The 12,873-nt window shown below is 30.7% G+C and overlaps 8 protein-coding genes across 8 annotated transcripts; 4 read left to right on the top strand and 4 right to left on the bottom strand. All coding sequences in view use genetic code 12, as the record gives it.

Moving 5' to 3' along the window:
• Window positions 1-126: 126 nt before the first annotated feature.
• Window positions 127-1,544, bottom strand: ADH1 (Adh1p). The gene has a single exon (XM_064881877.1). It carries the CDS (start codon window positions 1,377-1,379, stop codon window positions 330-332), a length of 1,050 nt encoding a protein of 349 aa, XP_064737577.1. The 5' UTR covers window positions 1,380-1,544; the 3' UTR covers window positions 127-329.
• A 1,347-nt stretch (window positions 1,545-2,891) lies between these two features.
• RJT21DRAFT_132996 (putative glycosylphosphatidylinositol-alpha 1,2 mannosyltransferase) lies at window positions 2,892-4,723 on the bottom strand. Its single transcript, XM_064883166.1, has one exon. The coding sequence runs from the start codon at window positions 4,662-4,664 to the stop codon at window positions 2,970-2,972; it is 1,695 nt and encodes a 564-aa protein (XP_064737576.1). The 5' UTR covers window positions 4,665-4,723; the 3' UTR covers window positions 2,892-2,969.
• Window position 4,724: 1 nt separating this feature from the next.
• On the top strand, window positions 4,725-7,131 carry RIM13 (Rim13p). The gene has a single exon (XM_064884388.1). The coding sequence runs from the start codon at window positions 4,769-4,771 to the stop codon at window positions 7,049-7,051; it is 2,283 nt and encodes a 760-aa protein (XP_064737575.1). The 5' UTR covers window positions 4,725-4,768; the 3' UTR covers window positions 7,052-7,131.
• Window positions 7,132-7,449: 318 nt separating this feature from the next.
• On the top strand, window positions 7,450-8,478 carry RJT21DRAFT_114420 (dolichyl-diphosphooligosaccharide--protein glycotransferase; the record flags this gene model as incomplete). The annotated part of the gene is made up of 1 exon (XM_064880246.1): window positions 7,450-8,478. The coding sequence occupies one exon, from the start codon at window positions 7,450-7,452 to the stop codon at window positions 8,476-8,478; it is 1,029 nt and encodes a 342-aa protein (XP_064737574.1).
• A 58-nt stretch (window positions 8,479-8,536) lies between these two features.
• Window positions 8,537-8,896, bottom strand: RJT21DRAFT_114419 (uncharacterized protein; the record flags this gene model as incomplete). The annotated part of the gene is made up of 1 exon (XM_064880245.1): window positions 8,537-8,896. The coding sequence occupies one exon, from the start codon at window positions 8,894-8,896 to the stop codon at window positions 8,537-8,539; it is 360 nt and encodes a 119-aa protein (XP_064737573.1).
• Window positions 8,897-9,082: 186 nt separating this feature from the next.
• RJT21DRAFT_120869 (putative lipase) lies at window positions 9,083-11,431 on the top strand. The gene has a single exon (XM_064881876.1). It carries the CDS (start codon window positions 9,164-9,166, stop codon window positions 11,405-11,407), a length of 2,244 nt encoding a protein of 747 aa, XP_064737572.1. The 5' UTR covers window positions 9,083-9,163; the 3' UTR covers window positions 11,408-11,431.
• A 12-nt stretch (window positions 11,432-11,443) lies between these two features.
• RJT21DRAFT_120868 (DNA-directed RNA polymerase III subunit) lies at window positions 11,444-12,278 on the bottom strand. The gene has a single exon (XM_064881875.1). The coding sequence runs from the start codon at window positions 12,050-12,052 to the stop codon at window positions 11,537-11,539; it is 516 nt and encodes a 171-aa protein (XP_064737571.1). The 5' UTR covers window positions 12,053-12,278; the 3' UTR covers window positions 11,444-11,536.
• TEN1 (Ten1p) lies at window positions 12,253-12,633 on the top strand (the record flags this gene model as incomplete). Its single annotated transcript, XM_064884871.1, has 1 exon — window positions 12,253-12,633. The coding sequence occupies one exon, from the start codon at window positions 12,253-12,255 to the stop codon at window positions 12,631-12,633; it is 381 nt and encodes a 126-aa protein (XP_064737570.1).
• Window positions 12,634-12,873: the final 240 nt, after the last annotated feature.

Here is a 12,873-nt window from a genome sequence, read left to right as displayed (position 1 = left end):
ATGTTGGAAATAGCTACCAATGCGGTTCAGAATTTCCGTTCTACTACAAATATGGAATACGATCTCATTATTATATTATTTGTTTACTACAAGAATATATTATTTGTTTACTACAAGATTTTGCAATTATTTTAAAGTATAGTTTATTAATATAAAGATACTGAAATGTTTAAAACGTAATTCGTTAAAAAAATAATATAAATTTTTAATTCATGAAAGAGGATAATGAAAATATCCAGAGCTTCTGCATAATTGTTTTTCTCCTGGACAAATTTTTGCAACAGGGTAAATTCTATAATACTAACCCTCTCCGGAAGACTTCAGTTCGATTATTTGCTAGTATCAAGAACATATCTACCGATAATCTTACCTTGTTCCATCAATTCGTAAACACCTGGTAATTCAGATAATCCAACAATCTTGATTGGACATTTAATTAAACCTCTGGAGAAGAAATCAATGGCTTCAGCAGTATCAGCTCTGTTACCAACATAAGAACCTTTGATGGAAATAGATTTGACAACGGCATCAAAAACTGGAGCAACAACCTTGGCACCAGCTGGTAAACCAACTAAGACAACAGTACCAGTAGCTCTGACGTAATCAACAGATTGGGCAATAGCCTTTTCTGAAACAGAAACATTAATGGCACCATGTGCACCACCATCAGTGGCCTTAATAACATCGGCAACAATATCTTTAGAAGTGAAAAAATCAACGTATGCTTCAGCACCTAATGATTTAGTAAATTCACCTTTTTCTTCACCACCATCGATGGCAACAACTCTCAAACCCATAGCCTTAGCGTATTGGATGGCTAAAGAACCTAAACCACCACCAGCACCAGAAACGGCAACCCATTGACCTGGTTTGGCACCAGCAGTCTTTAAAGCCTTGTAAACGGTAACACCAGCACATAAGATTGGAGCAACTTCAGCTAAGTCAGTACCCTTTGGAATTCTAGCAGCTTGAACGGCATCAGCAGTAGCATATTGTTGGAAAGAACCATCATGAGTGTAACCAGATAAATCGGCCTTAGCACAATTTGGTTCATTGGTGTTTTGACAGAATTCACAACTTAAACATGAACCGTTTAACCATTTAATACCAGCTAAATCACCGAGTTCCCAACCAGTGACATTAGCACCAATACCAACAACTTCACCGGCACCTTCATGACCACCGACTAATGGTAATTTAGTGTCTAATGGCCAATCACCTTTCCAGGCATGTAAATCAGTGTGACATACTCCAGAGTATTTAACATGAATTAAAATTTCATTTGGTTTTGGAGTTGGGACTGGGATGTCCTTATAAATTAATGGGCCACCATTTTTTTCAAAAATGACACCCTTTTGAGTCTTTGGAACTGCAGACATTGTTTTTTGCTTTTTATACTTCAATTTGACTAATTGTTATTAGAATTGATTGTAGAATAATAATTATAAAAATATATAATTGAATAAATTAAATAAAATAGATATAAAATTCAAATGGAGGTGAATTGGAACTCCTTAAATAATTTCAAGAAATTCAATCCAATCCCACATTTTTCAATTTCTCCCTTTTCCAAAAATGTCTAATTGTATTACTTCTGGTGATGTACATGCTGGACTGTATAGGATAAATGATTGTGATGATGGGTGCGATTAAAGTCTGCATAATAAGATGTACTGTACATTAAGTGGGATGTTCCATTCTCAATTTTATTTTTTATTTTTAGTGACTCTCCTGCTGCCCCCTTCAGTTTGCCCCATAGTTTGGAGCAAGATAGATTTCCAGCCAATGACCAGTGTAAATGCCCTAATGGAATAGAGAGATTACGTTTCAAAATTATTATGATGAAAGAATTATTATAGCGATAACAATTGTCTTTATTGTTATGTTCTACATCTCGCTATATCTTACAGGGCTAGCAATTGGGCTCAGACGATACAAATTGTGGGCAATCCTATTCATTAAGAGTATACTCTAGTAGTGTAAGAAGCCAAGTATAAATGGATAGAGAGGACACGATGCATACTATTGTTATACAGTACTGGCTAATAGTACTGGTCCAGCTAAGTAACGATATTTTTTATTTTCTTTATTTTTTCGCACCTCGTGATCGGGCTGCCTATTTCGCACCAAGAAACCTTAATCGTATGTTCAAGTGGTCTTCTCCGAGAAATTTCCCTCATAAGTGCATGGTGGCAGGGAGTTTGGCCCAAATTCCGGACATTAACTCTCACCCTCGAATCTGCTCTCCTATTTCTTTGTCGTATTGAACTTATCTGTGGTCAAATTTCCATGGATACATTTTAGGGTTCAATGTTCCGTTCATAAAGCCACTCACTGCTCATCTCATTGACAATGTTCTAAAGCCTTTCATACAATGTCTTTTTCAGTGGTGCACTCATGCGTTCACTCGCTTGACGTCAATGTTCGATACATTAGTTGGTTTCATAACCAATAATCTTTGATCATACAGTAACAATAGTCTACCCTCGTAATTGCTCATTCGGTTGTTCGAATTTGCCATACTGCAATCAGATGATGGTTTTAATACAGTAAAAAATAAGATAAAAAATATGCATTTAGGTGGAATTTCACTTGTGCCTTTTGTCACACCTACAGATCAGCTGAGCTGAGCCCTCGGGATTAGTTTCCATGCCTTTTCTCTGCACTTAACTCCAGAAAAAACATGACCTTTTAGCGCATGCCGTCATGCGCTTAGCTTTCCTGGCTTATATTCAGATACTTAAAGTTTAGGCTATCCGACCATTTTCTATTTTAAAGACTCTACATCCCAGAGTTTAGACGGTCATTGGAAGATTTCTTCAGTTGTTGATACCGGTAGGAAAAAAAACAAGAGCAATTCCGGTCAGTTATCTCAACACTTTAATCACGTTGTAAATATTTGATTACCTATTATTATTTAAAATCTCTATGTAATTAGCCGTAATAACGTACGTCAAAATCAATTGTCGTTATATTGTTGATTTATCATTGTCTCTGCAATATACAATGATATCACCCTTACGTCTATCATCCCAATGGAAATAACTATTGAAAAATCGTTTACATTGATGATATGAATATGGTTTAAGGAAGTCATTCATAAATTCCTCTTCTGGTTCAAACACAATTAAACGACTTGGCCATTCATACTTGGATTCACCAATACGATTCCTTTGATCTGTAGGAAAATTGTCATGTAAGAATTGTAAGCGATCATCATAAAATTGATCTGATTCATCTCTATATGCACGAATATCCTCTAATGTAGCTGATTCGCTTAGATGCAAAGGAGGTTCACACGTCAAAAACCATAGCTTTGATATATTATTTGTGTTAGAATTATTATTTAATTCGGCATTATGAATATAACTCTGCCAAGGAGTAGAATGGCAAGGAGTTAAAAAGCCAATTGATTCTATTTTATCACCCTCGGTTAATTCCTTCTTTAAATAATTAATGACATCTATTGACCCTCTTTCATGTACTTGACTGAAAAAAATTGCAATTGCAACATTTATGACTATAATAATTGAAATTATTATTTTAACTATGGTTCTAGATGAAAATTTGTCCAATATATCTTTAATTGAATACGATGTTATTATTAAAAATATTGGCTGCAAAGGATATATGAATCTAAACTCCTTATGGCCAATAATTGAAAACCCAGTCGTAACAACAATAATAATTTGAGTAAGAATATCCTTATAATGATGGAGGCATAACTCCGAATGCAACCAAAACGGTAAATATGTCATTAATAATAAAGGAATTGTTTGAAATATGTAAAAATGCCATGGCGCAACTCCATAAAATATTGAAAGATTACGAAGCACATTGAACTCTATGAAATTATAGGTTGGGAAAGTTAATATTCCGTAAAACAAATAATCTAACCATGTACTTAATGATAAAACTCCCACTAAACTTATTAAAAATACTAAGCCCAATTTGAATAATGAACTAAACTTTTCCTTAGTGTGGATTAAAAAGTAAAGTCCCAAATATGCCCATAGAATTGCATTTGTTGGTCTTACAACAATACTTAAAAGAGCCAATATGAATGATATACTGGCATATTTTAAATTTATTCGATTATTCCATAACCAAAAATTTAATGCCCATATAATCAATACTGTTTCAAACCCATTTGAAAATGATCTTGTAAATATATACCAATTGAATGGATTAAGAAGAGACAAAAGAAGCGTTATTCTGGCTAATGATTCGTCTGTAGTATATGTATACGCTAGTCTATATAGTCCAACTTCTCCAACGGTTGATAATAGAGCTCCAATTACTTTTGGTGCCAACGCGATAATATCGGGTTCATCACTGAAGAATGAGACTATCTTATAACCAATGACATAAAGCCAAGGATGAATCGAAGATCGTAAGTGCTGTTTCCATTCCCAAGTGATATACCCATATCCAAAAACATATGCATGGGCTGGCTCAAGTGATTGATAGTATTCATCAGCCTGGAAAAATGTCTTTATAGTTAATGAATTAAATAAGCGAAATGCAAATATTAATAATACCAAAACAGGAATTGAAAGCACTATACGATTAGTGGAAGTCACCTTAGACTCATCTTTCTCATCCACTAGTATATTTTCAACATTGGTCGATTTCAATCTGGTTCTATTTCGTATTCCCTCCATTTGTTTTACTATGTAATTACAAAAAAAAATAGATGTAAATATTTACAAATTTTATTTTCCATCATTAAAGTTTACCCCATATTTAGTATACGACAGCTAATAAAATGGCTGAAGATATAATACGAACACGATTACAAGAGTATCTCGAACTCATTGAATTGAGTCATTGGGATGCATGTATCAATAGCACTAGTGCAGCTAAAAAGAAATGTTTACAAGCGGTAAAGATACTAAATGAAATATCTAAGCTCGAACAAGTAGATGCACAGACTAGAACTTACATAATTCAATTATCTAAATTTTCACTAGCATTATATGACAAGTTAAATGATAAAGCAGCGTCCTTTTCATATTCAGAAAAATTAGAATGGATGGGATCTAAATTAAGTTCTGAATTATTCAGTTATCCCATCATTAACTTTGGTAATGACTTAACTTCATCAAACTCAATATTCATTCCATCTACACCATTTAATGATACAACTCCTCAAATCCATCAATTACCGTTGAATACTGAATTTGAGAAAGTAGATGTATGTGATTGGTCTGCAGATTTAAATGATTTATCAACCTTGTATCAAGATCTACTTGATAATTGTTCATTTGTATCTTCACTTTTGTCTATAGTAAGTATTCCATGTCTGTTGGATAAATTGATACAAATAATATCACCGAGACAGAAGAATGAAAAATTTAAGGTAAGTTTAGCATTCAATGGTTCCTTACGATTAGTTACAGTCGATAATAAGTTACCAAAGGCTTATATGAATAGGAATTTGATAGTAACTTCTTCTGATAATACTGATCTCTTATGGCCTGCATTAATAGAGAAAGCATATTTGAAAGTAATGGGTGATGGATATAAATTCAGTGGTTCCAATATGGCAATTGATACTTTCATGTTGACTAGGTGGATTCCGGAGATTATGCCCATTAGACATGGTATCTTACCAATGGATTTGAAAGAATTATGGAAATTCAGAATTGAGAATAAAGTGTTGTTGGGAGTCGGCACTGGGAATTTAAGTAAAAAATTATCATCACAATTGAAGTTAATTCCTGGCCATGATTATGTTGTTCATTCAATTGACGAAGATGGATCTATAGTCGTTAAGAATCCATGGATAGAGAATAATGATGAAGATAAACGATTCTTGAAAATTAGCGACTTAAACCATTTCAGTTACTTATATTGTAATTGGAAAATTGATGATAAATTACCACTTAATGAAAAGGTACATTTCATATATAACAATACCTCACCATTCTTATTTAGTAAGCCTCAATTTTCATTCTATAATTCTTCTGATCAAGTACAGGAATCATGGATATTCTTGGAACGTCATCTTCCAATTACAAAGGAAGTGAATCTATTGAATGTTTCAGTTTATGAAACTGTTAATGGGAATAAAGTTCTATATCCAAATCAGTATAAATGTGTAAATCCAAGTAACACTGAAACTAATAATAGAATGAAATTAGTTAAATTAAAACTAGCTCCAAAAACATATTATACTGTTGTAATTACTAGTTCTAAGAATTCAACCTTTACCATCAGTTTATTAAATAATTATAAGGCATTGAAATTAACTAAGGCGAAATATCTTTATCAAAGTCTTTTGCCTTTAATCGATGGTGAATGGAATCTGACTAATAGTGGAGGTAATTGGTCATTATCATCATACATCACTAATCCACAATACTCTATCGAAGTTCTCAACCCAACCGATATGATAATATCTATATTTTCAAATATAAAGGATGATGCAATAAACTTTCACCTTTTCCATGCTGAGAAACAATTCCAAACTCTCCCCTTAAGATGCTTTGATAAATCAAAATTATTATTTAATGAACATTATAGTGAAGGATATCAAGCTTATATTTTTAAGAATTTGAGACCGGGATTCTACAAGTTAGTTGTTTCAACCTATGATTTTGGAACTCTTGGTGATTTTAAGATCCTTTTAAATCATAATGACGCTAACTTAGAGAATGTGAAAGTTGAAAAGATATTTCCTGCTTTAAATCTATTTAATGAAAAGAGAAAGATAAGTTGGGAAGGATCAAATAGGTTCAAAGTGAGATTTCAATTATCTTCATTTAAATCAAACGTAACTATTCATTTGAAACATCTACATGATGAGGTTAGCCAATATGATCTGATTCAGACTTATCGTCCAGCTATAAGAGGTTCAATATTCGATGCTCATAATTCGCAGCCAATTCAGATAAATGAACAGTGGAGCGATTCCTTATATGGGGTATATATAGATTGTATGATAGAAAGACCAGGAGAGTATATACTTTTGGTAGAAAGATTTGAAGTTGGTCAAGGTTTATGTATAGTTGAAATTGGCTCAGATAAGAAAGTATCAATTGTATAGGGGAATTATATAGACACAATGTAAAGAGAATTTAATCATAAATATGGTGCAAAAATAAACAATAATTGCAATAATTACAATTTTTCTTTGAAATGAAAAAAATCTTTACTTAACTATAAAAATAAAATCTCTATCTATGGTTTTACAGTTAGTGAAAGTTTGTTAATATTTCAAACCATCAGCTTACTTAATTTTGGCAGCAATTTAAAATAGTCTGTTTAGTAAAAATTTAATTTTAGTGGGGGGAGGGCACACGTGACCGATTTTTTTGTTCACAGTGAGAACCTTGACGTGTTGAATTTTCTACTAGTATTATTTTTCAACAAGTTGTTACTCTCTGGAGATCAGACTTTAACATCAGTTCATTACATAAATAGGTTGAATTGAAGTATTACGAAATGCAATTGCGATTATTACAATTGTTTGTGATATTGGGATCTCTTTTTGCCATATCAATGGCGGGATTATCCGACAACCAAATACTTGAATTGTCAAAGTCTCTGAAGAATCATATTATAGATATTACTGATGATAATTATGAAAAAATATTATATGGTAAAAGAGATTATCATCTTATTCTTGTAATGACATCAGATTCTGTTCAAATCAATTGTCTTTTATGTCGAGAATTTAAACCTGATTATGATATAATTGTTAATTCATGGTTTCAAGATCATCCAAATGGTTTACCTGAACATGAATTAAATGAAGTATATGAAAAATCAAAGATTACTAAAAAGAATATTTATTTTGCCCGGGCTGAATTTGCTAATGCTCGTAAATTATTCCAAATCTTTGAATTACAATCAATTCCAAAATTATATCATTTCCCTCCAACTAATATGCCAGGAAGACATGATTTATTATCAGATCTGAATGAATATCCATTTTTCCATGGTGATCAAAAAGTTCTTGTAACTGATTTCTTAAATTCCAAAACTGGTCATAAATATAATCTTTATATTCCAGTTAATTATAGTGCTGTTATATTTAATATTGTTATTACTTTACTGATTTTAGTAATACTTTATGTATTTAGAGGTCTTGTATTAAAATTCGTTTCAAATAAATATGCATGGTTAATTGTATCAGGTGGGCTTACTTTAGTTTTCATATCTGGTTATATGTTTAATCAAATTAGACAAACTCCATATATTAGACAAGGTGAAGGTGCACTTCAATATTTTGTACCAGGACAACAAAATCAATTAGGAATTGAAACTCAAATAGTTGGATTTGTTTACCTTTTCTTAAGTGTCTTATTCGTTTTATTAACCGTTCACAGTCCAACATATAAGAATGCTTTAGTTAATTTGATTGCTGTATCAATATTTAGTATCTTAATCTTTGTATTCTACAGTCTTCTTCTTTCCATTTTCTCATTAAAAGGGTTAGGTTATCCATATAGTTTCATTAGATTCTTTTAAATAGATCTTATATACACTAAAAATACAATATTTGATGACCTTTAACTTTAACTTTAACTTATAGTCGATTTTCCATCTTAGCTATTCTATCATCTATTTTAGTCATGGTTTTCAAGGTGACCTGTAATCTTTTTTCAAGATCTTTAATCTTATTCATGTATGTTACTAATTCTTCTTCTCGTATTTTAGAATCTTCAAACGCAATCTTTTGATATCCCTGTAGACGTTCTTCTATGATTTTTAATCTGGTCAATAAGATTAATTGGGATTGATCAAGTAATTCAAAGTTCTCATTAAGGTTATCTAGTGAACCACTCAATAAGGAATGTGCAATCTCTTCAATTGGATGTAAGTCATATACTTCATTATTATTATTATTATTGTTATTCTTATCCGTGGTTTCAGACGGTGAAGTCATTATGTTACGTCACGTTTATGTGTCTAACGTCTTTATAGTTATAGTTATCGCTAAAGTATCATCACCGTAAACTGCCTCTGCTTTATGCACAAACAAAATTGGGTGCGGATTTTCACATGCGCACCATCCTAACTAACTAAGTAATTTGCGTTAATTATTATATAATACATCTTATATAACTATAAGTAAGTAATACTATAAATGAGGCAATAATTGTAATTGTAATTGTATATAGAGGTAAATCACAATTGATTGAATAAATAAATAATGTCACTGGGAGATAAAATTCTTTATCGGGAAGTACGGTCACTTAAGGCAGGACAAATTCAAAGATTTACCATTCATTATACTCCAGAACATCATGAAATTGTTTCATTAACTTCAAGTTTATGGGTAAAAGTTAAGAATATTGAACCAATTCCATTACGTGCAGCTTATTTGGCAGGACCTTATGTATTATATGTTGATTGTAAACGTCAAGATTATAATCCTAATGAGAAATGTTTTATTACGGCAGAACAACCAGTATTTGAACCTCAACTTTTACCAGGTCAAGCATTTTATGCACAATTATCATGTAATACAATAAAAGATTCATATTGTTGGGTAGTAGATGTAATTTCTCAAATAATTTTTAATAATACAATCGATGTGGATTTTGAAATATTAATAGGTACAAGTAAAAAAATTCTTCATGAATCATCAATACCAGAAAAGAAAGTTATAAATTTTGATAAACAAGGATTATTTGTACCATCAACACTTTTAAATATTTCAAATCAAGATACTCTTGATTTATGGAATCTTCCATTACCTGATCCAACAAAACCAATTCATTTAGTAATTTTAACTCATGGTTTACATTCAAATGTAAGTGCAGATATGTTTTATCTTAAAGAACAAATTGATAGTATAAAGGGAGAAAATATTGTTGTAAAAGGTTATTTTGGAAATGTTGCTAAAACTGAAAGAGGTATAAAATATTTAGGTAGTAGAGTTGCTGAATATATTATTGATTTAGTAACAAATAATGAAAGTTTTAGTAATGGGAAAGTTTCAAAAATATCATTTATTGGTCATTCACTTGGTGGTTTAGTACAAACAGTGGCTATTGCATATATTCAAGTTAATTATTCATGGTTTTTTAAATCTATTAGACCAATAAATTTTATAACAATTGCATCTCCAATGTTAGGAATTGTTAATGAAAATCCAGTTTATGTTAAACTTGCACTTCTGGCAGGAATTGTTGGGAAAACAGGTAGAGATGTTAGTTTAAAGTATTTAGAAGATGATTCTCAACCATTACTTTTATTACTTCCTACAGGTCCAACTCATAATATTTTAAAAAGATTTATTAGAAGAACTGCTTATGCTAATGCTGTTAATGATGGAGTAGTTCCATTAAGAACTTCATCACTTTTATTTCTTGATTATAAAGAACTTTTACAAATTATTAATTCTCCCAACCATAAATCTAATACATTAACATCAAGTGCTACTGATAAAGTTCCTAGTGAACCAGCAATTACTGGTGAAGGATTTATATTTCTGCCTATTCAAGCTTTTATGTCATATTTTATGCCTCAAAAACAAGCAGGACAATTACATAGATTTCAAACGGGAGATAAAACAACTGAAATTACATCAATAAATGGACAAATTAATCATGAAGAAAGTCTTCAAGAATTACCAACAACTTCAGTTCTTGAAACCGCTTCATCATTAATATTACCACCACTTCCATCTATGAAATTCATTACTGATCCAGATTCTAGAAAAGATGTAATAATAATTGATAGAATTTATAATGAATCTGATTTACCACCAAGAAGTATTTCTGAAAGTGAATATCATAAAGGTGAAGAAAATAAACATGATGAAATACCATCAGTTAGTATTAGACAAAGAATTTTAAATACAATTGATTATGATGTAGAACATCTTGAAGAAGATATAGCCAGAGAATATCATAAGAATATGAGTTGGCGTAAAGTGATTGTTAAATTAAAACCTGATGCTCATAATAATATAATTGTACGTAGAAGATTTTCTAATGCTTATGGATGGCCAGTAATTGATCATATAGTTAAAAATCATTTTGGAGAAGATAAAACAAGTGAAGAAGATAATCAACCAATTGATAGTAGTAGTAAAGATTCATTAGATTCCGCTATTAATTTAACAAGAATAATTTCTCGAGAAACTGTAAGTAAACAGAATGATGAAATTGATCAACAATCAATAAATGAAATTGTTGAAAATCATTGGATTAATAATAAAGATAATTCTGATTCTTTATTTGCTGTTGGGCCAACTGGTTTATTATCAGAAGTAAGTGAAATTGTGGGGAATTTAAAAGATCAATTTTATAATGGATTTGGAACTTCCACAACAGGAATTCATAATGATAAAAAGCCAACTATAGAAGAAGATGAAGAAAATGTCGATTACGATCGTAATAATGGAGATTTAGGATTAACAAAAAATATTATGGGAGGGTTTTTATAGATTAGTTAGAATAGCTACAGCATATCTCTATATTAGTATATATATATATATATATATATATTCATTAAATATGATTTCATTAATAGTATATTGTACAATCTATATAGTAATAGAGAATAGATTTTTGATTTATTCCATATTATCGTCATCTTGACCATCCTCCTGATCTTCATCTTCAGCTTCTTCTTGATCTTGATCTTCAGCTTCTTCAGTTTCTTCAAGAGGGAATAATTGATCAATTTTCTCAATGATGGATTCACATATTTCTTCTGAAAATCTTTGATCACATTCTTCAACGAGTGAATATAAAATTACCATTGATCTTGGTAATGTATTGATGATTTGTAATTTTTCAACTTTCATTAATTCAAATTGATTTAAAAAGATCCCTAATTCCTTAAAATTACTGGTAGTATCTATAATAGATGGAGGTCCATTACGTAAATATGCCAACACATCTCTAGTTATTACTTCTAAATTAACTCCACATGCATCAAATCTTTTCTTATTCTTCCGTTTATCCTTTTGTAATTCTTCTTCATCTTTCTCATTGAAAGTCCAGTTATATTTCCTCTTGATATCCTTTAAATGTTGTTCCACCTCATAGTTGGATAGGAAACTTTGTCTCTCTTCTAGTATCTTCATCTATAAGTGTTCTACTATGATATATGATATATATGTATCTATGTATATATAACATATAACATATAATATATGATATAATGTATATAACTTTTATCTCATCTACAAAAAAATTTAGATGCGAATTTCTTAGGCACATTGTTTTGTTTACAGGTTAAGTCAGTGGTTATCAATCAGTAGCAATCGGATCAATTGGTGATGATATGACGAAATTAATCTTAGATCCCGGAGCTTTGGATATTGAATTACCCGATGCTTCAGTATCTAACCTGTATAGAATCCGAATCCTTGGACAAATTATTGAATATATAGATAATGAATCAATAATTATTATAAGGAGAATACCTAATTTACCATGTAAAAACAATGAGAATTTATTAGGAATTATAAAACTTAATGTTACTAATGCTATGCCTATTAATGGAGATTTAACTCATAAAGGTATGTTAATAAATGCTGAAGGATTTTATGATGGATCAACTATTGATATATTTCATTGTTATGGTTTAAATGGAAGTGATATTATTCCTGATGAAAATATTAATATTTTACGACAAGTTAACGAATTGAAGGGGTTTGAATGATTTGTAATTTATTAGTATTAGTATTAGTATCTTATATTTTATATAGTACAGTATTTATTAGTCTATAAAGTCCCAGAGGTATTTATTGGTTTCACCATTTTTCATGATTCTTCAGCTCTTTATTCATGATGGTGGTAAAGGAAGAATATGAGGGAGTCGTGAAAAATTCATCCCAAATAATTTCATTGGGCATTTGATGAATTAGTTCAAATGCTTTTCTACCTTCTTTTGAATTGAAAG

Source organism: Scheffersomyces amazonensis, assembly GCF_036850825.1.
Source record: "Scheffersomyces amazonensis strain UFMG-HMD-26.3 chromosome Unknown RJT21scaffold_4, whole genome shotgun sequence".
In the NCBI taxonomy this organism is placed as follows: Eukaryota; Fungi; Ascomycota; class Pichiomycetes; order Serinales; family Debaryomycetaceae; genus Scheffersomyces; species Scheffersomyces amazonensis.
Note: the sequence above shows the minus strand (reverse complement) of the source record. Positions and strands in the feature narration are given on the sequence as shown.